The sequence below is a fragment of the Triturus cristatus genome, chromosome 11 (genome assembly GCF_964204655.1).
Source record: "Triturus cristatus chromosome 11, aTriCri1.1, whole genome shotgun sequence".
Classification (NCBI taxonomy): Eukaryota; Metazoa; Chordata; class Amphibia; order Caudata; family Salamandridae; genus Triturus; species Triturus cristatus.
Genome location: NC_140594.1, coordinates 762,202,252 through 762,216,994, shown reverse-complemented (window position 1 = coordinate 762,216,994; position 14,743 = coordinate 762,202,252). Strand labels below are relative to the sequence as shown.

The following is a 14,743-nucleotide window of genomic DNA, read 5'->3' as shown; positions in this document are numbered from 1 at the left end:
CAGGAGCCCGCCTCGAGGGCCGCCGCCGCAACACCTCTCCCCGAGCCTAGCCCGAAGAGGGGCGACCTCAGCCAGAACCGGACCACGGCCCCCAGTAACCTGCTACGGCTGTCAACAAACCGGACACTATGCCAGCGATCCGGTCTGCCCCCTGAACCGAAGAAGCGGGGCCGGCGAGCCCCCGCCCCGACAGCTGGTGGCCGCCGCCCTGGGGGAAGGAGAGGAAGAAGAAGAAATCCTCGACCGAGGAACCACCGAATGGGAGCCGGCGGCCATGTCCCTGGTCTGCCTGGGCAGCCGAGAAATGGTGCCCCGCACACCAATCCCAAGCAACACCCAGAAATACCAGCAGCAGGTCACCATCAATGGCCGACGGGCCGAAGCCCTTCGTGACACCGGCGCCAGTGTCACCGCTGTTCGCTGCCACCTGGTGACCCCCGAACAAATCCTACCCAATGTGCTGTGCCCCGTCCGGACGGCCGACAACAGCGAAAGCCTGTGCCAGATGGCCCTGGTCCCCTTCGAGTGGGGAGGGGTGACAGGCCTCCTGAAAGTGACTGTCCGGGACGACGCACCAGTGGACTGCCTCCTGGGGAACGACCTAGAGAGTTCCCCCTGGGCTCAAGTGGAGCGACGAGAGCACCTCCGAATGCTGGGACTATCCGAATGGGCCTGCGCCATCACCCGGTCCATGGCCGCCCAGGCCCCCCGCTCATCCCAGGCCCCCGGTACCGCCCAGCCCGAGGGGCTCGCACCAACCCCCGCCTGCAGCGAGGGGGAGGCGGACACCGACACTGGACCGACTGAACCCTCCCCCGAAGAGATTGCTTCCCTAGGCGCCCTACCAGAACTTACACAATGGCGCCACGAAGGGGGCCCCTCGCGAGAACAGTTCCAGCAAGGACAGCAGTCCTGTCCCTCTCTCGAAGGGGTCCGGTGACAAGCGTCCGCACAAGCCAATGGTGACCAGACCGGCACCCACTGGGTCTACTGGGCCGAGGGCCTATTGTACAGTGAACAGAAAGTGGCAGAACTCTGGGCCAGTCGCGTGTTGGTGGTCCCTCTCCGCTTCCGGGAGTTCCTTCTCAACCTGGCACATGACGTGCCCCTCGCCGGACACCTGGGACAAGACAAAACTTACAGCCGTCTGGTGACCCACTTCTACTGGCCCCGGATGCGAAAAGACGTGGACAACCACTGCCGGTCCTGTCAGACCTGCCAAGCCAGCGGGAAGACCGGGGGTCGGGTCAAGGCCCCCCTCCAGCCCTTTCCAGCCGTCAGCACCCCGTTCGAACGGGTCGGGATCGACATTGTGGGGCCCCTGGACCCCCGGACCGCCCTGGGCCACCGCTTCATCCTGGTCCTCGTGGACCACGCCACCAGGTACCCGGAGGCTGTCCCGCTAAGAACTGTAACGGCCCCCGTGGTGGGCCGGGCCTTAATGGGAATCTTCTCCCGAGTGGGATTTCCCCGCGAAGTGGTGAGCGACCGGGGCACAAACTTAATCTCCAAATACATGCGTCCCTGTGGCAGCAGTGCGGGGTCACGTACAAATTCACAACCCCCTATCACCCCCAGGGGAACGGGCTGGTAGAGCGCTTTAACCGAACCCTAAAGGGGATGATCCAGGGCTTGGAAGAGCCCCTCCGGCGGAGATGGGATGTCCTATTGCCATGCCTCCTGTTCGCCTACTGGGAAGTCCCGCAGAAGTCCCTGGGGTTCAGCCCGTTTGAACTATTGTATGGACATCCGGTCCGCGGGCCCCTCAGCCTGGTCAAGGAGGGCTGGGAGACGAAGCTCCAGGGCGCCCCTCCTGACGTCTACCGATACCTCCTGACCCTACGTAACCAGACCCGCAAGTTCCGAGCCCTGGCCGAAGCCAACCTCGAAGCCAGCCAGGAGGACATGAAGCGGTGGTACGATCGGAACGCCTCGACGTTCGAGCCAGGCCAGCGAGTCTGGGTCATGGCCCCTGTTGAGCCCTGCGCCCTCCAGGACAAGTGGACTGGGCCCTTCAAGGTGGTGGAGAAGAAGAGCCCCGTCACCTACCTAGTTGACCTAGAGTCCCCCCGGAACCCCCTCCGGGTTCTACATGCTAACAGGCTCAAACCCTACTTCGCCCGGACCGAACTGAGCCTGCTGCTGGCGACCGACGAGGGGGGCGAGGAGGACTCCGAGCCCCTACCCGACCTCTTGCAGAACTACGTCCACGACGGATCCATCAAAGGTGTCCAGCTCGCCTCCTCCCTGACCCCGGAACAGCGCATCGACTGTCAACAACTGCTGCAGGACTACGCAGCCCTCTTCTCCCTCACCCCGGGGGTGACCCACTGGTGCGTCCACGACGTCGACACCGGGGACAGCCCCCCCGTGCGACACCGAGCCTACAGGGTACCCGACCGAGTACGGGCATGCATCCAGGCCGAAGTAGCGAAGATGTTGGCCCTCGGGGTCATCGAGCCCTCTGACAGCCCGTGGGCCAGCCCTGTCGTCCTGGTACCAAAGGCCGCAGCCCCCGGCCATCCCCCGGAGCTGCGATTTTGTGTAGACTACCGAGCCCTGAATGCTGTGACCAAGACGGACGCCCATCCTATACCCCGGGCCGACGAACTCATCGATCGCTTGGGGTCCGCCCGCTACCTGAGCACGCTGGACCTCACCGCCGGGTACTGGCAGATTCAGCTTACCCCCGGCGCCCGAGAAAGATCCGCCTTTAATACCCCTGATGGGCATTACCACTTTCGGGTGATGCCCTTCGGCATGAAGAATGCCCCGGCCACTTTTCAGAGACTCATAAACAAGGTCCTGGCCGGGCTCGAGGCCTTCAGCGCGGCCTATTTGGATGACATTGCCGTGTACAGCAACCACTGGGCTGAGCACCTAGTTCACCTCAAAGCCGTCCTGGCCGCCCTCCAAAGGGCTGGGCTCACGATTAAGGCCAGCAAATGCCAGGTCGGCCAAGGATCGGTGACCTACCTGGGCCATCAGGTGGGAAGCGGTCAGGTGGCCCCCCTCCAGCCAAAAGTCGATGCCATCCAGGCATGGGAACCTCCCACTACCCAGACCGCTGTGCGGGCCTTCCTTGGCCTCACCGGATACTACCGGCGGTTCATCTGGGACTATGGGAGCATTGTTGGGCCTCTCACGGAGCTCACCTCGAAGAAGCAGCCCAAGAAGGTGCACTGGACTCCCCGCTGCCAATCAGCTTTCGACACTCTCAAGGCCGCGATGTGCACTGCCCCTGTGCTCCAGGCCCCTGACTACAGTAAAGAGTTTATCGTACAGACAGACGCCTCCGAATATGGGATCGGGGCCGTCCTGTCTCAGGTTGATGAGAAGGGACTCGACCGCCCAGTGGCCTTCATCAGCCGACGGCTGCTGCCCCGGGAGCAACGATGGAGCACCATCGAGCGCGAGGCCTTCGCTGTAGTGTGGGCCCTTAAGAAGCTCCGGCCCTATCTCTTCGGTACCAACTTTCGGTTCCAGACCGACCATCGGCCCTTGCGGTGGTTAATGCAAATGAGAGGCGAGAATCCCAAGCTGCTGTGATGGTCCATTGCCCTGCAAGGGATGGACTTTTCGGTTGAGCACCGACCCGGCGATGACCACGCCAACGCTGACGGCCTGTCCCGCTTCTTCCGCCTTGACGAGGAGAATCCCCAAGAAGATGGGTGACTCTCCCTGCCTTCGGCTGGGGGGGACGCCTGTTGGACCCGGCCTCGTGGCGTGGTCCTGACTTCCCTGGGGTTGGGCCCGTTCCCCGCCCTGGCCTCCACGGGCCACCCGTTCGAGCCGCACGAGGTCGCATACACCTCGGGGCTCCACCATTTTGTTGCCTGCCACGTGATCCTGCACACCAGTCCACCTGACTCCGCTCAACCCGGCCTCGGCCCCAGCGAGGCCCAGACATTGAGGCACCAAGAACTGGCCAGGGGGTATCACGTGAACACCTCATCGCCCTGGCGGAGGGCGGTATCGATGGGACCCCCAACCGTCCCCACACACCGAGGTGCGATCAGCCTCCATCTCTCCTGGGCCCGGCGCCTCTCCTGCTGGGCGTCTGGCCGCTCCCAACCCGGCCCCTCCGCCCCTCCGGGCGCAAGGGTCCAGACTTCAAAGGGCTCCAGGCCTATATCTGGGGCGACCCCGCAACAGACCGGGAGTTGTATCCCGGAGTCGAGAGCCCTGCTGATCGAATCGCGGCCGACCCTACGGAGAAGAACTCTTGCTTGAAACCACCACGAGCCCTGCAGACTGCGTCGCGGCTCCTTCTTGTCGAAACCTTGAAGCCCCCCGGAACATCGGGGCCCTGCTGACGCTGTCGCAGCCCACCCTCGCTGAAACCTCCCTCGGAGCCCTGCTGACGACGTCGCGGCTCGAGCTGAGCAGAAACCATCTTGAGAGCCCTGCTGACCTGGTCGCGGCTCTCCCCGAACTGACGCCAGAGCCCTGCGGACGCCGTCGCGGCTCGACCCCTCCGAGATTCGGAGGTCCTCCAGCTTGAGGATAAGAACTGGGCCCCAGGTACCCTCGTACCAAGCTCCTGCCAAAGACTGTCCCGCTACCCCTTCCCTTCTAAAGAGACACAGACTTTTGTGGATCCCTTGATCCCTTCCGTGTAAATATTGATCCCGTAACCTTTAAAGTGCTGATAAAGAATTGCTCGTCTTGAGACAAACCTCCTTGAGTCCGTTGTGGTGGTGTTACTGTGCTAGTACATGATCGGAGAAGGATCTCCCCCGGAGGCTTCTCAGCAGCGCTCGGCTACTTCGTACAGTGTGGGGGCCCCTCTGGGTGGTCTCTCCGACTCCCCGAGGCCCGCCTTCCAACAATAAACAACTGTGCTGAAGTTTCAGAATATTTTAGAATTAGTACAAATTAATCCGATTTTATTTTTGCAATTCTGAAGTGTGGTGGAAACAAATATTTTAATACGGTCAATGCATTCATACTCTAGTTTATGACCTTTGCACCAATTATCGTTTGTGTGCAATAAAACCATATTTCTGTCAAAATGTAATGGTCATTTCAACTGAAAATGTGTTGTCTGTGATGACAGTGCACCACCACTTAATGCATACTCTACACTACACTCCATGCCTTTCCACTCTGTGCCATGCCGCTCTATGCCATGCCACTCCACTCTACGCCCCTCCACTCTACGCCCCTCCACTCTACGCCCCTCCACTCTACGCCCCTCCACTCTACGCCCCTCCACTCTACGCCCCTCCACTCTACGCCCCTCCACTCTACGCCCCTCCACTCTACGCCCCTCCACTCTACGCCCCTCCACTCTACGCCCCTCCACTCTACGCCCCTCCACTCTACGCCCCTCCACTCTACGCCCCTCCACTCTAATAGTCTTGGCCACGTTCCATGCCACTCAACTCAAACCATTCCAATCTGTACCACCCTTTATTCCCCTCCCCACCACCTACCCTACCCTACTCCACTCCACTCCACCCAACTCCAGTCTATCCCCACTCCAATCCAATCAAATCTAATCAATCCCATTACACTCCAATGTATCCCAGACTACCCCACTCTGCTATAAACTACCGATATACTTCACTCCAGTCTACCCCACTCAACCCAATCTACTCCACTCCAGGTCACCCCACTTCAATCTACCACACCCTAATTTTCTCACCCCACTCCATTTTACCACACTTAAATTTCCACAATTCTATCCACTGTTACCCAATCTACCTCACTCCACACCATTCTACCTCACTCCACTCAAATCTACCCCACTCTGCTCCAATCGACCCCAGTTTACCTTACTCCACCCCACTACCCCAATCCAGTGAACCCCAATCCAACCCACTCCAATCTACCTCATCCAACTCTTCCCCAGTACAAGTTAACCCACTTAATTCCAGTTTACCCCACTCCAATCTACCATACTCAAATCCACCCTTCTACTCCACTTCCATTTACTCCACTGCCCTTCACTCTACCCAAATCTACCACACTATACTCCAATCTAACCCACTCTACCCCACTCCAAACTACCCTACCCCAATCTACCCTACTATAATCTTCCCTGCCCCAATCTATCCCCATTCTACCCCTATCTATTCCACTCCAATCTACTCCAGTCTGCCCTACTCCACTCAGTGTAACTCAATCTACCCCACTTAACCCAATCTACCACACTACACTCCAATCTACCCACATCTGACCCTCCACTCACTCCAATGTACCCCAATCCAACTCACTCCACTCTACCGACTCCACTCCAGTCTACCCCACACCAATTTACCGATATCGACCACAATCTACCCCACTACAATCAACCACAATCTACCCCTCTCCAATCAACCACAATCTACCCCTCTCCACCTCTATTTACGTCACTCCAGTCCACCTTATTTACCCCACTTCACTCTACCACACTGCACTGCCCTCTACCCAAATCTATACCACTCCAATCTACCCAACTCCACTCAAATCTAACTCCCTCCACCCTAATTAACCCCACCCCATTATCTACCCTTCCCCAATATGTCCCACCCCAATCTACCCCTATCTGCCCCACTCTACACCAGTCTACCCCTCCTCACCCCAATCTACCCCACCTCACCCCAATCTACCCCACCCCTCTACCTGAGTCCAATCTTCCCCACTATACTCTAAACTGCCCCTTCTAAAGTACCCCACTTCAATCATCCCTCTTCAACATACCTCACTCCAATCTACCCCACTCCATTCCAATTTACCCTACTCTAATCCACCCAATCTACCCCACCCCAATGAACCCTACTCCTCTCTTCCCCACTCAATCTAACTCCACTCCAATCTATCCAACCTCACTCCACTCTAATCCATAGCCGCCACTCCCCAATCTACCACACTCCATTTTACTCTACTCAATCTACTCTACTCCACTTCACTCCATACTACCACATACAACTCAAATCTATCCCAGTCCACCCCACCCTACTTCATTCTGCCCTACCCCACGCCACACTACCCTACTCCTGTCCGCCCACTCCAGCCTGACCACTCCAATCTACCCCACTCTACTCCACTCTATCTCAATCTACCTTACCCCACTGCAGTCTACCCCCACTCCAATCTACTCCACTGCACTTCAATCTATCCCAGTCAAAAATACCCCACTACAGAGCCATAATTGGAGTACCTAAAGGAAAATTCCGGTTGATGATATGCCTTACCGCACGCTTGTAGGTACACATACTGGGAGTGAACTGTTTTAACAGATGAGGTGGGAGGAGGGCAAGTCTAGTCCCCCGCACTGTTCAGAGATGCATGCATTAGCAAAATTAGTCTTTAAATGATGATATATTATTTTTGGTAAAGTGCAATCCAAAGCTAACTTATGTATACATTTTAGAACAATATCATATACTAAGTCCTGGGTCAATGTATAACCGACAGACAATTGTATCTATGTGTACTATGATATGATAATTGCATGCTTCTACCAATATGTAATGTGCAATACCTTTCTATTGTTCTACTTTCCGCTTGGATGTTCTTTTGCTGGAAAATACAATAAATACATTTTTTTTTTAAAAACACTATCTAGCTCACTCCAATCTACCCAAATCCATTCCATTCTACCCACTTTACTCCAAGCTACTATAATGTAATCCACACAGTCTATCCTACTCCAACGTACCCCACTCCACCCTAATCTAAACCAACCCACTCCTCTCCACTCAACTTCATCCTCTCCACTGTGCTCCACTCTTCCACAATCTACCCTACCCCACTCCACACCATTCTACTCCTGCACTCCAATTTACACCTGCACTTCAATCTACTAAACCCCAATCTACTCCACCACAATCTACTCCACCCATTCTACCCCACCCCATGCTACCCCACTCCAATCTACCCCACTCTGCCCCATCCCAGTCAACCCACACCACTCCAATCCAGCCCACTCCCCTCTGCATTACCTGAATTTAGCCCACTCCAATCTACCCCCACTCCACTCCTTTCTACCCTACTATAATCCACCCAGTCTACCCTACCTCACTCTACTCGAATCTACCTCAATTCACCCCAGTCCACTCCTCCCTAATCTACCCCACCCCACTCTTCTCTACCACAATATCCCACTCCCGTCTACCTCGATCTGCCCCACTCCAATGAACCCCCTCCAGTCTACCCCACTCCAATCTACCACGCTAATCTAACAAACTCCCCAATCCAATCAACCTCTCTACCCCACTCCAATCTACTTTACTCCATTCTACCCTACCCCCACTCCATGCCAATCTACTCCACTGTACCCCAATCTATCCCACCCCACCCCGATCTAATCTACCCTACCCCAAGCTAACTTTTAGCCATGCTGGACAGCAGTACAACATGGCTAAAGCACATTGCCAAAGCCGATTGCTCTCACATATGCAAGACCTATATGCTTTGCCTATGCTTGTGTGAATATGTTGATAGAGAGCTTAAAAACCCGGCTCTTACTAACATTGTAAAGGGATGTGTATTAGTCTTATTCTTCCAGGAATCGAGTTCCAGTCTTTGTCTGTCTGACAAGAGAATAAGGTATCTCCTGTTTGTTGTCTCTTTTAAAGTGGTATCAAAGAGCCCCTTTTATACGGTGTAGGGGTCTTGACTGGTCTGAGTTTGAGCTAATCATAGAATCAGACTATTTTTCCTCAGTGTAGTGTGCTGTACACATTGCTTTAAATGTGATACATCTTTCAAATGACAACTGGTGATCTTAGTCCTTATGAGGGGCAAGTCTGACTAGGAGCACTCAGTATGAGTCTTACAGCAGCAGTCTGTGCTTTTAAAAAATGTTGCAATGACGTCAGGCTTTCAAGGTAAAGGCCGCTGGCATAGTTTGGGTGTAAGAGCACAAGGAAAGATGATGGCTTGGATTCTTTTTTTGGCTATGGGAAAATTGAAAACCTGTTTATCTTTTTCTGAGTGACCGCTTGGAATCCATGATTATGACATTGTTGATGAACGGTGTTTGATCGATATTGCGCATTTTGTTTTTGATTTGTGTGTTTTGTTTGTCATGGTTCAATATAATCCATAGTTCGAATGCTAGAAGGCCTTGTCAATTGTAGTAGAAGTAATGGTTATATGGGTTTTGAAAGCTTATGTATGATGATAGTAATAATCTACTTGAGAACCGCTCCTGTCACTCTGGTCATGTCAGGACTCTGAAGTGTAAAGTGAACAGTGTCGAAGGGAAAGGACAGAGTTTTGAGAACCTAGCGGGTGAGTAGTTGCGCTTTAACAATCACTGGTTGATTGATTGATAGATGGTGTCACTGCTCTATTTGAACTCACTGTAGTATATGTACCATGTTGCAAACCAAGCTGCCTCGGTGAAGGTGAAATCTAGTTAGGTAATCTGAGAGATGACCGTCCTGCCACTTACAGGGTTGGTCTCGTGGCATGTTCCTCCCTCAACCCTTCCCATGTCGATATATAGCAGTAATTATTTATATTCATCTCTTCTCCCAAGCTTGTCCCATATCAAATTTATCCTGTGTTCTCTCTGCCTTGCTTTTTTCGTCTGTAGATGTGTTGCAGTTCTACCTTCTATTTGATCCTTTTTCATTCTAAGCGTACTGTTGGTAATCAAATGAAAACATTTAGGATACAATTTGTTCCTCTGCTTTTTCTGATTCAGAGTAGTAGAGCATGTAGTGAGGGTAGATGTGTGGGGTTTGGTAACTTAATATGTTGTCATTTACAGCTAAAGTGGTCCCACAGCAGATAACCCATACGTCTCCCCGTATCCAGTCTGACTATGCAGCTGATCGGAGCACGTTGATCCCCATATCAGGACATCGTGCCTCTCCCAACCCGGTGGCAATGGAGAGTAGAAGTGAGAACCGGTAAGAGGGCTATGAATGCTGTTTCTTTTAATCAGACTGTAACATAATGCAATGCGACTCACTGGATACATTGTCAAGCAAGCACACAAGTACTTTTGTAAATTGTATTGATTATGATTAAATACTGAATTGCTGCCCCAGGAAACTGCATACACATTTGAGATTCCACTCAAAAGTAATATTTAGCCAAGAGAAATCTCTCCCAGTTTTAGGTTCCATGTACATCCTCAGCTCCGATACTGTTATGCTAGTAACTTTCCTAGTTCGGAAGTGCGTTGAAGAAGTGAGTGTTATCAGTTATCTTCTCCAATGCTCAAGGTACATTTATTCAGATATATTGACATTAGAAAGCATTGGATGAGCTCTTGATATGTGAGGGAATCAGCCTGGCATCATTTGTGATGGCCTGTTCTTACCTTACCTTTTTTTAATTGTTTACAGTCAGTCTGTGCCTGTCCAGTTCCAGTACTTTTTGCCCACCTATCCACCATCTGGATACCCGCTGTCTGCCCACACCTACACACCAATCACCAGTTCTGTGTCCACCATTCGACAATACCCTGGTAAGTGACAATATGGCTCGGAGTAAAGATGTATATCATTAGTTAGAGCTTTGTAGGTACAGATAGCTAACATTTCCTCATTTTTTACCTGTTAAAAATTATCATCTTAACACTTTTACTACGAGAAGAACATAATCGTCTGAGAAATGTGGGAGTTTGTTTGCCCAAGGTTTCGCTTGGTGCATTGTTTCTCCAAGTGCTAACAATATGAATTGAAGGCCCCACCCTTGATGATTGTTAAAATGTTTCCTTCTCCCAGTTTCTGCTCAGGCACAGAATTCAGCCATCAGTGCTCAGACTGGTGTAGGGGTGGCATCCACAGTCCACCTCAATCAGATGCAGTTGATGACAGTTGATACTTCTCATGCGCGGCATATCCAGGGAATCCAGCAAGCACCAATAAGCACTCAGGGAATTCCGTCGGGACCAATTGGCACTCAGGGGATTCAGCCATCACAACTTAGTACACAAGGAATCCAGCAGGCGCCAATCGGGACACAAGGCCTCCACCCAGCTGCAGCGATGGGAACTCAAGGACTGCAGACGGCACAAATAGCATCCCAGCAATCACAAACGGAAGCAAAAACCTCAGGTTATTATTAAAATCACCCCTCTGTCAAATTAAGTAGTTCATCAAAAAGTGACGGTGCTGCAGTTTTTCAGTGAGTGGCAGTCGTCCAGTTTCCTGTGAGTGGGAGAGCATTCATTTAATGTCGCACTGCTGGGTTCATCATTGGTTTGAATCGGGCATCTTTATCGGGGCACCGCACTGGATTATCAGAGGTGCTGCTATTCACCTTCGTGTGAAGGCTTAGAACTGTACTTGATCCTCTGTTCTTAAATAGAGGTTACTGTTGTATGGGATTGGGTAGCTTGCCAGTGATGTCTGGAGCCTTAATAGTGAATGCAGAAGGCTGAGTTTAAGGAGCATTGATGGACTTGTAACATACAAGCACTGGAATCGGGAATCGGGAATGAGCCACTTTGTCATAGCAATTTAGATGGGTGCAGGACTGGGGAAGCAAGTCAAGAATGACATTTTTCAGAAGTGTGTAGGGGCGTATATGTGGTATGAGGGAGTAAATATTCATTGAAAGAGTACCATATGTGCTTCTTTGTTGAGTCAAAAGAGATTCAGTGTCAAATTTGCTTATGGAGTGGGTTGGTGGCAGTGGGGCTCCAATACTGAACTAGAATTAACATATTCTGTACTGGCAAAGCTATGATCAAGGGGCTGTATGTTGGACTTTGAGGGGGGTCAAGAAGGACGTGCCTTGGCAAAGTAGTGCATGGGAGAGTCTAGTACTGAAAAAGCTGAACGTTTGGGGGGGGGGGGTGTAAGTAATGCATGCAGTACCATGCTTTTTACTGTATAGGGTATCATGTTTGTTTTGTCCCCTAATTGCACTTAAATTTCCTCTTCAGCCGTAGTTCTGGCCGAGGGAGCTGCCATTGTTGCCAACCCTATGAGCAACAGTGCATTCTCTACAACAGCACCAGCCATGGTACCATCCCACAACCAGACTGCTAGCAACAACGCTCCTGCCCAGGGATCCTCACCCCGCCCCAGTATACTGCGCAAAAAACCTACAACTGATGGGTAAGTACTGACCCAGCTGGTCCATTATAATCCTTTTTTGGCATATGCTCTTTTGCTTTTAAAGACCTTTTGTTGGCCTACCAAAAACTTACAGAGGGCTTACAGGCCGACCATTCGTTGCTTTTATTGCTGCTTGCTTTTTTTTCGATTGCTTGCTTTCCTCTTCTTGGGCCTGTTTCTTCCCTGGAGTATGTCTTCTTTACCATGCTCTTGATTAGACGGCATGTGTTGCTCTCTCCTTTGTGTGCTGCTTTTCTCCTCCTCCATGGCTTTAAGTGAGCTGGGTTTCACCGGTGCTGAGCACGTGCAGTTTTTTTGAAGAGGGCCTCAAAACTGGTCCTAGCGGGCTCTGTTTTGTGCCCTGGCACAGGCGGACGTTTTTTTCAGGACTGCAGTGACAGCTGGCACATCGATGTGCGCATGCTCACACTGCTCACTTCTCACTAGTGGAGAATTTACGGCATGACGTCATGCCAGGTGAGCGGTGTAGGATGAAGGGGAATCCTTTAAAGAGTGATTTTCTCTCTGGATTTCCCTTCTGTTTTTGAAACTCCGGAACAGCAACATTGTTTATAATCTGTTTTATGTTCTGTTTTATGTTCGGCTATACGATTTATACAGCGCATGGCTGCCCCGTGGCTGGGTGTCCCAGCGCTAAAACACAGGACTAGCATTGCAGGATAGAAAGCATAGGAGGTGTGGGATGAGTTCGGGAAACGCAAGGTTTTAATGGCCTTTCTGTAGGCCAAATAGTTATGGATACTTCTGATGGACACAGGTAGGGAGTTCCATAGTGTTGACGCCAACGCTTTAAAAGAGCGACCCCCGGCCCTTGCCTTTTTGACTCAGGGATGCATGCAAAGTGCAGATCCACTGAGGGCAACGTGCGCTGCGGTGAATATGGTATATTTCTTAGCGGCGTCTGCCATCAAAGATCAATTAAGAAAAATCAAATGGTACCTGTATCAGGCTGTAGGTGTGATGCATGTGTACGCGTCATAATGCATGTGAGCCTGCAGAAAAATGTGACCTTAAACTGCCAGCACATAATTGCACCTCCCCCCCCCTCCCCCCTTGAATGCTGCACACCATCAGCGAAAACCATTTTTTTTTTTAACTGATATTATACAGCATCTCTAAAAATCATTACAAAAGCTAAGGGCTAGTGGCTTTGCCAAAGTTTGTTCTTGCTGTAGTGGTCCTCTGACAAAATTCCAGGTTTCTACCCAAATTGAGATAACCACTTCACATTATTCAAGCGTTGACTTACCAAGTTTCTTTCCACAACCACACAAGCTTGCGGAAAAGGCACTACACATCTTTAATATCAAAAGGGCCATAATGTATTACGTGGGAAGTATGTTATATCCTGAGTATTACATTTAATTGTAATCAGCCTAGGTCGTCCTAGCTGCTCAGCCAGAGTGACAGATGGTGACGGAATGTTGGTGTGACTGTGATGCGTGGAATGCCTGGGTGCCTGTGTGGATGAGTGGTGACAGTTGGAGACGGGCTGAGCAGCTAGGCAGGCTGCTCCTGGTGGGGCTGGTGTAGGAGCTGGTACATGGCTGAACTAAGACTGATACTGTTTGGAACTGGAACCAATAAAGAAGACTTAGAAACTTACAACATGGCTACCAGTGTCTTCCTGTAAAGAGCACAACAAAGTACTTGTGCAGTTAGGCAAACTTAATAGTTATTTATTGCCTGTGCTCAGCTAGTCACTTGTCAAAGTGGCTTGGTTATGCTATGCTGAGGCCAAAGACACTTTACACTGTGTTCCCAGAGTGCATTCCATGTGAAAGAAAAGGCCAAAGTGTTTCTTCTAGGTAACATTACACAAGCAGCAACTTGCTGAGCTGCAGCGTGGTCAGGCCAACTGTACTTAAAACTTAGTTCCACTTGTCACCAGGCTCTGCACGTAAGCCAGCAGATTAGGGAGTGGGGTAATGATTTACAGTCTATGCACAGCTTGTGGGTTCTAATTATTATTATCATTTTTTTTTGGCATCGTCATTTACAATAAAAGGCAAGGTGCTCAGGCCAGGAAACACAGCAGAGTTTGAGATGCCGCTTTCTGGTCCAGAACCTCATCCAGCATTTCATAGACGTTTCCTAGTGGCCCTTGTGCTCCTCACTTTTTATTTTATTTTATCGTAATCATTGGACGCTAGGTTCATAGTCCCTATAGTTATTTTATTAACCTGCACATCCCGTTCTACCTGACTCGCTGAGCTGATATTGCCCGTTCTTTAAACACTGAAGGGGCAGGTGACACCCATTTCATGAATATCTTCCTCCAGTCAAGTAAAACTAATTAAAATAGAAGTGTTGACTGTTTCTTCAGTAGTTTTTTTTTCAAAGGCCCATCACCTTCTAAAATTCCAAAGATTACCTTCATTTCTCTTCCTATTTTGACCGTTAAAGCCTTACCCACTTCTTGCCAAAAGGGTTGGATAACGGGACACTGCCAGAACATGTGGACATTATCTGCCCTCTCCAAACTGCATTTAAGGCATAACTTCGACTCTCTACCTCCTAGGCTTGATAGCTTCTTCGGAGTCCAGTACGCCCTGTGTACAAATTATTTTTTTACTGAGGGATGCAGATTTTACTGAAGTCCAGAGAGTAGATATAGATACTTTCCACAAAAGTAGAGTAGAAGTTGACCAAAGATGTCCCCATGTCCCCGAGCATCGTGAGGCCTGAGCCCCCCTGTTGGTTCTGAT

General features: G+C 51.1%; 1 protein-coding gene across 4 annotated transcripts in view; it reads left to right on the top strand.

Annotated features, from left to right (window-relative positions):
- SAP130 (Sin3A associated protein 130) overlaps positions 1 to 14,743 on the top strand; it is an 862,033-nt gene that overhangs the window by 246,943 nt on the left and 600,347 nt on the right. For all 4 annotated transcript variants that reach the window (XM_085634456.1, XM_085634459.1, XM_085634457.1 and 1 more), the window contains 4 exons: positions 9,710 to 9,851; positions 10,293 to 10,414; positions 10,674 to 11,006; positions 11,840 to 12,014. In XM_085634456.1, coding sequence (XP_085490582.1) covers positions 9,710 to 9,851; positions 10,293 to 10,414; positions 10,674 to 11,006; positions 11,840 to 12,014 — 772 coding nt within the window. The remainder of the gene's footprint in view (positions 1 to 9,709; positions 9,852 to 10,292; positions 10,415 to 10,673; positions 11,007 to 11,839; positions 12,015 to 14,743) is intronic.